Raw genomic sequence first — 12521 nt, forward strand, 5'->3', positions numbered from 1 at the left:
CTGCGTTTGAAACATATATTTTTAATTTCATATTTTTTTCCCAATAATTGTGCAGAATATTTGACACTCACATCGACTCCATCACATCTCACACAAGTTTACAGAAAGAGTCCTCAATTCAAGGATGTTTACAGATGAAACAGGTGACCTGTACCTCATGATTTCAACATTAGTATTTTTCACATTTCTTGAGCTAATGGATGAGGGCAGAGTGGAAATATTGCCTCCGTTCCAAGAGCTCTGAAAGAGCAGTAGGGACAAAGGTATTTCTATTATGTTCCAGCAGAGGCAGCTTAACTTCCTCTTTGTTCTGTCTATTGATTCCAGTGTACTCTAGCTCTGTGTGCCAAGCCAGCGAACCACCCACCAGCTGTCCTTGCGATGTCAGGGATGTGAATAGAAGTTTGATAAAGCCACAGATGGCATGCTGCTCCCACCCCTCCATAAGTGCTATTTCTGATGTGTTGTCCCATAAATGAGCCAATACAATTTCTACCTCTGGAGCTGAAACATTGATTAGGATGAAGAGGACGGAGGGTCCTATAGATGTTGATGAGTCATAGCGTCTGGCTGCATATGTATTGTACACATAGAAGCACATGAAGTGCACTTTTAAATGAGTGTGTCCTTCTCATGTGATGTTCAGCGTCTTTTTACTGGTCCACAGAACACTCAAATACACAGCTAAGAAATATTGAATCTGTCAAAAGCAGCATTATACCAATATTTCTGTTCATGTCTTACATATTGTATTTTGAATGAAAGCACATAACTGTAACTGCCATAACAAAAGTTTAAATTAAATCCAGCATCTCAAAGTCTGTTCAGAAGTTTTCCAACTTTCTTAAGTATGTACAGTAATTAGTTTTAATTTGGAACTCGCAATCATTTCTGCAAGACTATCTGTAACTTTTTCTTCAAATGGTGGATATCTCTTGCAACAAAACTTTCTGAACATCCAAACAAACAAACTGACAAGCAAATAAATAAATAAAACAACTTCCATTGCCAGGCAGCAGGCAGCTATCACTCTATGAGAATAGTGCTGCTGCTCAAAGGAAGAGGTCTTTTTGGAAACTGAAACTCTCCACATGGAGCCACACTTCTAGTTCCATTTCTTTTGTTACAGTGACAGCTGAGCCAGCAGACTTAAACTTACAAACACAGAGCTAAATTAGACTTGTATAAGGACCTGCAACCTCTAACTTGAATTCTTAGCTGTAAATCACTGTACATATTCAAAACATCCGTGAAATTCATGATTTAAATAGAAGGTAGGTGTATTTCTTTATAGTCCTTGAGTTGAAAACAGCCAGGGGAAGGAATACAAACCCATTTTTAGAATAAGTATTATTAATATTCAAATGGTTTGGAAGAAAATGCAAAGCCGGGGATTCTATATAGCAACACTCATCATATATGCACTGCACAAATATTACTTGCAATGCTGATTGACAGTTCAGCTTTCTGTCCCTGAACACCACCAAGTTGTGCTTGGAGCTCTACTGCTGGGCATTTCAAAGAGTGTCATTGATGAGCTGAATATGGATATTGGATTGCTTATAAGCTGAGTGCTCCAGTCATGTTGCTGAGCCTCTTCTTTCCTAGATACTGAATACCCCTTGTCTTATATTATGTAACTTTCTGTTGGTGCCACCAGTGCTGACAGTGGCAGAACACAAGGACTGCTCATGTCTAAAAATGTCCTAATACCCCCTCCTGAGTCTTAGAAGTGAAAGGAGGAAGGACAAGGCTCTGCTGTGACATAGAACAGTAGGGAACACAACTAGCGAACAAAATCCTCAGGTCTTTTCTTTGTGCACTGAATTCTCACCCCTGAAAAAAAAAAAAAAAAGCCAACCAAAAAATCATTACCATGAAATGTTCCGCTGCTGATATGTGTAAGTTTAAATATCAACATTTTTGTTTAGCTCTTGGAGCTAAACAAAAATGTTTTGGAGAATGTATTTGTGCATGTGTTCAGTGCCATTATGTTTGCTGTAGTTGCCACCTTGACTTTTCCTGTCTCTAATTCTGGTCTCGGAAAAAGGAAAGTTAAATATTCCCATGCCCATATTCCCACTGTAAGCAGGCCATGTAGAGGAATTATGGTGCTCATTTTCCCTCCCTGGCTAAGAATGTCAATGTTGGCAGGGTGTTGCACCTACTCTAGAGGCAGATCAATGGTCTCCATCCAGTTGTTCATCAACCCTTTGTGCCATAATCTGCATTTAAGTGCAAGAAACTTGGATTTAACCTTAAAACTTTTGTTGCAAATGGCTAAATGCCGCCCAAAGCCACGAGCAAGTGTCATAAAACACCAATTTTATTGCACTAACATGTCATAAAGGTAATTGTCTTTCACACACACACACACACACACACACGTACTTTGGCTCTAAAACTTCTTTTCCTCAAACTGTCACCACAAACAGTCTCAAGTGTGCCACTTCACATTCTGCACAGCCAGTTCAGAGAGAGAAACCTTGAACAAAACTATTAAATCACAGAAGGTGGTTAGACATGATGTTATTACTGTATTTGGGGTTAGAACACAGTCATTTGTCAGTTTTAGTCACATCTGCCATTGACCTGTAGCCAAGCCCTGCCATATGTTGGTGCATGTGGTTTATAATGATAATGGGGACAAATTTACAGTTGAAAATCTTGTTAATTTTGAAAGAATGGATCCTTGATTTCAGACAGAGATAGACAAAAGCAGGTGTCTCATTTCCAGCTGGAGACGGTCCATTTTCCCACCTGGAAAAAAACAGCTTGTCAGCAGTAGATAGCATGCTATTTAAGCTACAGTTAGTTGCATTCGCTAATTTCTTGCTGTTTCCAACTAACTTGTTTTCAACTTTAAAATTAACTTGAAATATATATTGTAAACTTGATGGCTACATACATGAAGATGGAAATGAAACATGAAAACAAGACACCAGATATTGTACTGCAGTGTGGCACTAATTTTTTCTTTGTATTCCAAGTACAATAAGGACACATGTAAGATCAGACATTTTAATTCTAACAAAGCCAAACCCCATTTATCTGATTTACTTACATACTTGTTAGCTACGTACTTGGACAAGAAAGACAGAGGTCAGAAGCTTTATTGTTTGTATTTTTAAACAGTATGTGTCACTTTAAATGTTACAAGACAAAATGAGTATGGACCATATTTGGTGAGCCTAACACTATCTCGGATCACAAGTTTTGGCTGGGGTTGCTGGCGTGTAAACTTGCCCAAATGAATAACAGAGAGCTGCTAACATTACCGTGAACTCTGACAGAATCCAGGACTGGCTTTACACAGTACAGAAACAGAAAATGCTACAGTGAATGCGGTACTGGGAGCTTCTTCTATTTTTTTTTTCTTTTTAAATGTGCAACCCTCGCAAGTATGAAACGTTCCTTGTTGCATTTCTGTGAAGATTCACAGTCGTCCCGTCATGGTTATCCAAGAGGAGCTGAATCACGGGCAACTTTACAAGCACGTCCAGTATTACATTATCATTCTTTCAACATGTAAAATCCATAGCTTGACAAAACTGCTGTACCTATTTGTGATAGAAAAAGCTATGATTGCACAGTCAGCATTTGGGGAAGAAGTTGAGGGCAAAACTTTTTAAGGATTTACTGATGTTGCTACTTTAATTTCTAATTGAAACTAATGGACAATCATATTGTTGCTTTTTGTATTCTCTCCAGCTCATTAATGCTGACCATGATCTTTTGTTCTGTCTTCCAAAAATGTATTATTTGCTGAATATCGTCCATTCCTCTCCAGTTATTTTGCACAGTGCATTAACTCATTTCAAATACCTCCTCCTTACTTCCAAAAAGTTTCTTTCCAAGGCAAGAGTTTCTTTCAAAAAAGGCATTCTCTACTCTTTTCATTGACAGTGTCATTTAATGAGAGGCACTTACAGTAGACTCTAACACAATTAGGTGTTTCATGACAACCTTGGGAAGAAAATTAATCTCTCAAATGAAATTGGTCTCAGTGCTCAATATGTCACCCAGTGGGATGCGACTTCATTTCTATTCATTGACCCTCCAAGAATTAAAGCTCATTTCCTGAACGTGTTGCTTTGCGGAGGCTCCCACAGCGGGATGCAGGCTTTCAACCGTACCAGCTCAGAAAACCTTCCCCCTCTTTCCATTTGATTCAGGGATTAGATCTGATTACAGATTTGAGCTGGACAACCTCTGCGACAGCCGTGCAATCTCATTTTTTCCAAGTCTTCTTGTTAAATTTACATAAAGCTGATGGGATTTTGGCTTGAGATTCCTCTGATTCTCCCACGTTTCATGAGCACAAGAAGGATGGGTTACAGCACATCAGAAAAAAACAGCCTTAGTCACAGACCCAGGAAATTATTGTTACCGGCAACTGTTGCTTCAGTGAGTTGGTCAAAGATTGGCATTGATAGCTTTCAAAGATTCTTTAAAATGACATTCAGCTATTGTCATTGGCTTGTACCTATCTACAAACAATACACTGTTTCACATCTTGTCTCAAATGTCATGTTACTACTTAATAAAATTACTACTGTTCAACAACAAGACAAAGACATGTTTTTCTTTTTCCCTTTGGTGGAAGTGTACGTGTGTATGTAAACAGTTTTGACAGCAGCTCTCAAATGAAGAGAACCATGTGCCACACAAGCAAAGAAATAATACAACCAAACTCCTTACGCACTCATAGTCCACATCTAGGACAGGTCGGCAGCAATAGAAAACAAGTAATACATCTTTTTGTTTTGCGATTTGAAAATATCTGTTTTATACAAAAATTAAATACAGTTACAGTATGTTACAACTTTTTTTTTTCCTGTACAGGTGAGCTCAAGCATGACTACAAAGCCTCTGAGAAAGGAAATAAAGAAAGTACTAGATTGGTACTTGTCAAGGGGCTTGATAATAATACATGTGCAGCATTTGGCAAAACAACAGACACCCTTCAGCAAAGAAAAATCACCAGAGTCACCAAAGCACAGGAAGGAGAGAGTGAGGGGGGAAAAGGGAAGAGGGAGGGAGAGGGAGAAAGGAGAGAAGAAGAAGGTAACAAGTAAGGAAGAAGGCAGTGAGGCAAGATGTTTTTAAGATTTCCCCGTCCACATTATTATTTTTTAATAACTTCAGATGATACTTAGAAATCATGTGTCTAGTTTTGTACAGTTTGCTCTCAGTGTGTGGGTAGCTCTATCTGAGTCTCCAGTCTGCCTTTAATGAAGTATCAGCCAATGACATAATCACAAAGTGAGGGCTCCAACCGTTTCCTCTGTGACATTATAAGACAGCAGTGACTTCACCAAGCCTCTCAGAAATCCTTCTATCATTTGCTATAACAGATCAGTGCACAACCTGTTAGTAACACTGTCGCCCACCACTGTGGCCTTGGATATACAAAAGAGTCGCTTATTTAGTATGCCGAGCACATTGTCCACACATCCTTTGTCCTTCATATCTTTAAGGTTGAGAGTTCATTCTCATCATATGTGGTCTTAGGGTTTGGTTGTGGATGGGAGGCCGTTCAGGTCTCTCAGCAAAGGGAAACAATCAATAGCGGGAGGACTACGAGGGTAAGAGCGAGGTGGCAGCCGATCGGGGGATGATGGAAGGAGGCCTGTCCAGACAATTGGTCATCACACTCCCCGGGGCCCTGGCAGCGAGCTCTCTCGCACAGGATGCCCGTGAAGCCAGGGGAACAATGGCACCGCTGATGGTGGTGGCATGTGCCACCGTTCTGACAGCGCAGCATCGCGTTGTCACACACTCGAGCTGCAGAGACAAAGCAAAAAGGGCAGGGGAGACAGGAGGGGGTGATTAATAGATCACTCAGTGATAGGGCGGCAGAGAACATCAACAGGCAGGTTCACAGGGCACAAGCTGCCTCTTCTTGTCCTGTCTGCATCGCTCTGTGTCCTTAGAGCACAGCTGACACATTAGGCAGGGTGAAGCCAAGGACTTTTTTGAAGGAGTGCAGAGAGGAAGACGAGACAAATAACCGGGGCACATACTGTGTGAATACTAGAATGCCGCCCACAGCCTGTGAATGCCCCTTCCATGAATGATTGTTTATGACAAAGGAACACAGACAAACATTTTAAGGATTTATGGATATTTTTAGGAGCACCAAAGGGACTTGAGCGCAAATAATCCTGGCAAAACAAAAGAGCAAACAAACCATGGCAGTGATGAGGTGAAATTAATGATTAGTGAATCAAAGGGTGCCAGAGTATTGTGAAATAGCCCCTCTGTGTAGGACAGTAGAATTAAATTTTCTTTCCCTCTGGCACAATGACACTCAAAGAACAGAGAGAGGAGAAGCCATGGGATGGATACCTTGCTCCACCACACCACCACCACTACCTTTGATATGCAAATAAGCATTTCTAGGTAATTCAGCAATTGCTGTTATTTTCTCCTGTGCGGTTAACATTACAACAAACAATACAACACTGTTAGAAGAAATGGATGCAATATCCAGGACTGCATTGTTCTAGTGTCCACGGAACATTTCTTTGTTTTGATATAGGCTGATTAGGTCTGCATAAGCTAATATTCACGTATCCAGACAAAAACTCACGACTCAATTATCCCAGGAAGCCTCTCTGCTGGCAGAGGTGAAATCCTGGAAGAGGTAATATTTGCCAAGAGATTTCAGTGTAATTGGATATCTCTCCCTGCATAAATAGTAATCACATTTTTTGGTTTTCAGTAATGTGGCTCATGCATCAGAATAAACTCAACAAATAATCATTGCTGCTGCCAAAACTGATTAAAAAGGCGTTGGCATTGCATTTAACTTCATAATATTCCCACCCACTTCACAGAGACGCCACTGCTGTTATGTGCTTTAAATGGAAATTCCACCTGTGGAAACAGGGTTTAATCATCAAATTGGGATTTTCAATAATTTAGTGTTGTACTATAATTTACTCTTTTGGTGGATCCATTTTCCACGCCTCGTCTGCTGCTACTTTTGACCGCCCTAAGAGATTTGGTGTGATGGCTTTGTTGTGTTCAACTATTTTTTACTTCTTTATGGAAAGATTGACAATGATAGCACTATACGAGCAAATATCGCAGTGATTCAAACTCCTCACTTAAAATGCAGCAGGTCTTGTGGCTGTGTTGCATGATAGATTTCTCCCTGTATGACTGTTGAACGCTGGTGCAAAATAATGAGTCTGGCAAGAAGCCACTGCTCTTTGATTCAGAGACTGACATCGGAACCTGACATTTACCACTGATGTGTTTTAGGTAGATTAAAATTTTTTTGCCATGAAACCTCTTTGAATCAATGCTGGGAATAAGATATTGTGATGTTTATATTTAGCTGAAACACACACACACACACACTCACACTCACACACAAATGTATGTATGCAAATAATATAATGAATAAACAGTTTTATTATTATTATTATTATTATTATTATTATTATTATTATTATTATTATTATTATTATTATTACCTGTCTGTGTCTATTATAAATGTGTGTATTTGAACTCTGTAAATGGACTCCTAAATCATTGCTGCCCTGTCCTCAGTGGGTTCAAACATTAATGGCCTCCTGGCTACACCCCAAAAATTAGGTTTTCTCATTTTACAGCTAATGGAAAAACACCTGTGCTGTGTGTTTTGGTAAAAATTTCCATGGGATCAACTGAGCCTCCACTGTCTAGTCTACACATTAAATTTGTTGCCTGTGGCTGAAGGATAATCTGTGTCTCCTCCAGCAGACCCTCAGGACCATTGTCTTCTAAAAGCATCTTTAGCCCAATTAGTTTGCTTATGCAGAGGCTTAAGCCTGGGGTGTCTTAGTGGAGCCACAGGACCTGCTGCAATGACAAAATAAAGTGTAAAATAAATCAATTATTCTGTGCCACTCAGAAAAAAATCTCACATAGTGTGAGTGAAATAATATGTGTGAGATAATAAAGTTTGTCTGCTGATATCTCCAATTTGCAGCTGCTGGATAAAGTGAACATGTCAGTAAAACTGTAATGTTGAACATATACTAAACAGACTATACTCAAAACTGTAAGGCGTATACATTTATGCATTTATACATGCAAAGCAATTAACAGCAGAGCTACTTTAAATGTACATCTTTTTATTTATTTATATATGTGAAATATAAAATGATATTATTGTCAGCCAGTGTATATGGAGTCATAAATAATGTTTGATAATTCAATATTGCACTTCCATAAAACTGAGAGACTTATAAGAAATGGATCTGAAAAAGAATAATCAAAATTAAAGCAGCAGAGCCTCAAATATTTCCCACAACGCAAATCAATAAAATATTTTGTTAGACACTCTTCTTGGAAAATACCCGTGGTTTTCAAACTCGATGCCTCCAGTTTGCACGACAGGCTTTCTGCTAAAAATTTATAGTCTCCGAGCCCAAGCCAAAATGACCTTCATTACATTAGTAGGGCTACACCGAACTAACCTTGATATGTAAAATTGATGGGGCGCCCCTTTATAATACATAATGAAATACAAAATCATGCATATCATCATGTTTTCCACATGTAACGTTACCTTACATTGGGCTGTCGACAAGCTTACCCTGTGAGACATCACTCTCTCTCAGACTTGTGCTGGCAGCAAGTGAGAAGACAGCAATCTGAGTCCTGGCTAAGCACCAGCTTACTCTCTCTGAGACATATGTGCACCTCACACCTCTGTCAGATGTGTGGCATTTTAGCAGTATAACTGTTATGACAGATCCATCCTTGAGCCTTGGTGTTGCACAAAGCAACATGGAGAAAACTCACCACAGCAACAACATAACAGTGATAGACCGTAATGACAAAGAACTGAATTACATTTCATACTGCTGCTAGTGTCACTGGAGCAACCTTATAAAAATATATTTTTGTCTTGACATGCTGTACCACAATCTGTAACATGCTATTGATTTGATTGTTGTGTCCATTATTCCACATTTCATCTACTAAGCTTCTGAAATATTGGACATACTGTTCCTTCTATTGTGACTTTGAGTATCTGGCGGTCTGTTTATGTCCTAAACATACGCGGGCAGTTCTCTAATCCTCTCATCTCAGATGAGAGGCTGTCCTCAGATACTCTGATGTCTCTTGATGTCCTCAGATACTCAGCAACTGAAGTGTTTGAGAGACAGAAAATCACAGCATGATAACAAGTTGAAAGTCATAAATCGATGTCCCGGACCATTGCTCCTGTCACTCCTTTTTGTGGAAGATCTAGATTTTGTGACGTAGGATAACTGATCTATCTATCGAACTGCCAACCTTTTTAAATACGTCGATTCATATTAGCAGATCTGTTATCACACAAATCACTGAATTATGTTGCAGTCATGTGATGTCTGAAAGAAGGTTTTAGAAGATTCTCTTTTTTACAAGAAAGACATTTAATTTCATATCAAATCATGCTTACAATGATTTAGTCAATATTTTTAACGGGGTTTTTATGAATATAAATTCACCAGTGCAATTAACTATAACTGGAGACAGTTTTCAGATACAGGATCTGCTAATTATATGCTCTGAGAAAGAATAGTGTTGCTTCAATTACATTGGATCAATATCTTTTGCCGTGATGTCAGGGTAAGCTGAAACCTGTGTCCAGCCGTGCCTCCTGTTATCATATTAACATGAGGGCTTCATCATTAGTCATGACTTGAAGCTCTGAGGTTCAGTACAAATTATCAGCTGGATAGCAGCACTTGACAGTGGCAGGGGATACTATTGCATCTAAGGACAGAATGTACCTAATTCGTCTTTTCTCAAAAACAAGTACTGTGTAAGTTAAAGCTTGTCATGTCAGAACTGGAAGATTAAAAGTTACTTTAAATAAGCTAAGCTTTGCACAAACACTTGATTTACAGGGAAATAGCTAGTCTGCCTTTGTCCAGAGTTGAAAATATACCTAACCAAGGCAGTGGGGCTTACTAACTACCATGTTAAACTTTGATGGTTCAATCTATATGTGAACAGAAATATAAAAACAAGTGGTGGTTTTATGTGTTGTAACTATTTCTTGGCAAACAACGGCCAATAACTGAACCGTTGTCATTTTTCAAGCAAAAACTCAAAACATTCTCTGCTTCCAACTGCAGAAATGTGAGGGTTTGCCACTTTTCTCTTTGTTTCATATAATTTTTACTACGAAAACACCTGCTGACATGGAACTGCTAACGTAAATGCAGGAAAATGCAATACACCTACCTGTGAAATCTTTTATGAAAGTGGTATTGGTTAGACTGATCAGTACCTGGTTTCTTTTCGGCTCTGACTGCAGCAAACATTGGATTATTTTCATAGAAAAGAGAAGGAAACACCCTCCCTTGATTGTGGAAATCCTGAAAGTCCTCTTTTTGCGACTTAACACTCACTACACAGGATATCTGGGCCTGAGGATTAGCTGGAGATAGCTGGAGATCAATCTACACAACCACCCACCCCGGAGCCTCTTCTCTCCTTCCCTCTCCTTCTCCTGTTTCCTTTTTTCCTTGTGAACATGGCAGAAAGGGTGCACCCCCAGAGAGCATTCCGGGTAATTAAAAAGAGGGCATGATCAAAGAGGTTAGGAGGCTGTGGACTCGATGATCACGAGGCATGCGGTCCATTCCCTACAGTGTTCTCTCAACAAAAGGTCTGCCTTGTAAGGACCAGCGTGTGTTTGTGTGCATGCAGAATGAAAGCATCTGGGCTTTGGGAAAACAACCTACAGCATCCTGCTATTTGCATATTCTCAATTATACTTTTTTTTCCCCCAAACTGCCAATCAATAAGCAATCAATTCTTTCTTTGTATTGTTAATGTCATGCTGAAGTTACAAAGCCTATAAGCCTACCTTGGTTACGATTTGCAACACCAAGAGAGGAGGCATTTGCTCGATCTGTGTAAAAATGGGAAAGGTTATATATTACACTGAGTTGTCATATAATTCATGCTGTTATGTAGCTAAAGCAAAGGGAGAGCATGCATACACGCTCACTTTATTTTACAATCATCAGTTTGTTACCTGGGCCAATTTGCCTCATTATTGTTTGAAAATTTCAGAAATGTATTTGGAGTACTAGATGGGCTAATGCAGTATAGTGTGCATGCAATGAGTGAATTTTCCACAAGACAGAGGCAGAGACATGTACATATGGTAGCTGCTTTTGTTATCCAGTATGAGAAGTCGCCTTGAGGCATCAACATGCGTAGAGATGCATGGTGGGAACCACGTCTTCATAAAAGATTGGTTTTCTTTTCTCTTGCTTAGGGCAAATATCTGTCTGTGCACTTAGAGCAAATATTCTAGTGTGAAAAGGAGAAATTACTCTCTGTAGTGCCTGCTAATACACTGGCCCAAACATGCAGGACTTTGCTACAGTATTTTCTGAACTATCAAGTCATTTAATCTTTTTTTGCTCATTAAGTGCAAATGATCAATACATAAAATTACTGCTGACCATTTTGCAAACCATGCTGCAGAGTTTTAACACATTTTTCCTCCTTAAAACAATGGTTTCTGCCTTCCAGACATCCATTAATTTCCATTCTTTTCTATACATAAAACCTGCTTATGGTGTGTAATCCAATACATAGTTTTCAAAACTCTATTGCCATCAAGTGCCCCTTGATTTTAATACTAGAAGGAAATGAATGGAAATCAGCTTCTGGTTTCCATTAACTTCCCAGAATGGGAGGACAACAGTGTTTCCAAAATATGAAGCAGTATCACATGGCTTGCAAAACTGTTAGCAGGAATGCTAAGTATATATGGTTTTTAATAACTGGCTAAAACATGAAAAATCTGATATAGTTCTTTGAACTAGAGTTTTCTTGGAACAGCTGTCACTATTAAATATGCCTTATTAGGATTCTTTTCTTTTTCACTGTGGAAAACATACTGATGAACAATAATGGTAATGTAGGGCACAATTTCTCACACCAACATCATCAGTCAAACAAGAGTTAGTCATCACTGAAGGAGGAAACCATTAGTCAGCATGCCAGTTTAAAAAGCTTGATCAACTTACGCACTGGTCCGTGATTACTGGGAATACCTGCAGGAAGAGCAAAGAAACAGTGCATGCATTAAAGCGTGGACTTTACCCTTGAAACTTTAGTCATGAAACTGCAAGAGAAAACATCTTTGTTTATGTTGCTTGCCATGAATAATTCAAGCCCACCAGCACTTGTCCAATTTGTCTCCACTGTGTCCACTGATTAGCAGCAGCCATGGCTTTCCAGAGAACCTGACCAACGCATGGTCCAAAACCCGCCTTCCTCTGATGATAATAACAGGTCTACCACTGACAAAATGTCAAAGGGATCAAAACTCTAAACAAACAAAAAAAAAAAAGTGTTTTCGTTGATTGGAATAAACATGTCAACAGTTTGTTGTCTTTATCTGCTATCAGCTTCTCTTAAAAAGTAGATAATAGTTATTTTTCTGTCGTCTTTGATTCAGTAAATCTCTGTATCAAATGAGTCAAACAGCACCTGCTAATAAT

General features: G+C 39.1%; 1 protein-coding gene across 1 annotated transcript in view; it reads right to left on the minus strand.

Annotated features, from left to right (window-relative positions):
* Positions 1 to 5548: 5548 nt before the first annotated feature.
* LOC121193259 (netrin-G1-like) overlaps positions 5549 to 12521 on the minus strand; it is a 46119-nt gene continuing 39146 nt past the window's right edge. The window contains exons 4-6 of the mRNA XM_041055481.1: positions 12045 to 12071; positions 10868 to 10912; positions 5549 to 5787 (exon numbers count right to left, since the gene is read on the minus strand). Coding sequence (XP_040911415.1) covers positions 5549 to 5787; positions 10868 to 10912; positions 12045 to 12071 — 311 coding nt within the window. The remainder of the gene's footprint in view (positions 5788 to 10867; positions 10913 to 12044; positions 12072 to 12521) is intronic.

This window comes from Toxotes jaculatrix, chromosome 14 (assembly GCF_017976425.1).
Source record: "Toxotes jaculatrix isolate fToxJac2 chromosome 14, fToxJac2.pri, whole genome shotgun sequence".
In the NCBI taxonomy this organism is placed as follows: Eukaryota; Metazoa; Chordata; class Actinopteri; family Toxotidae; genus Toxotes; species Toxotes jaculatrix.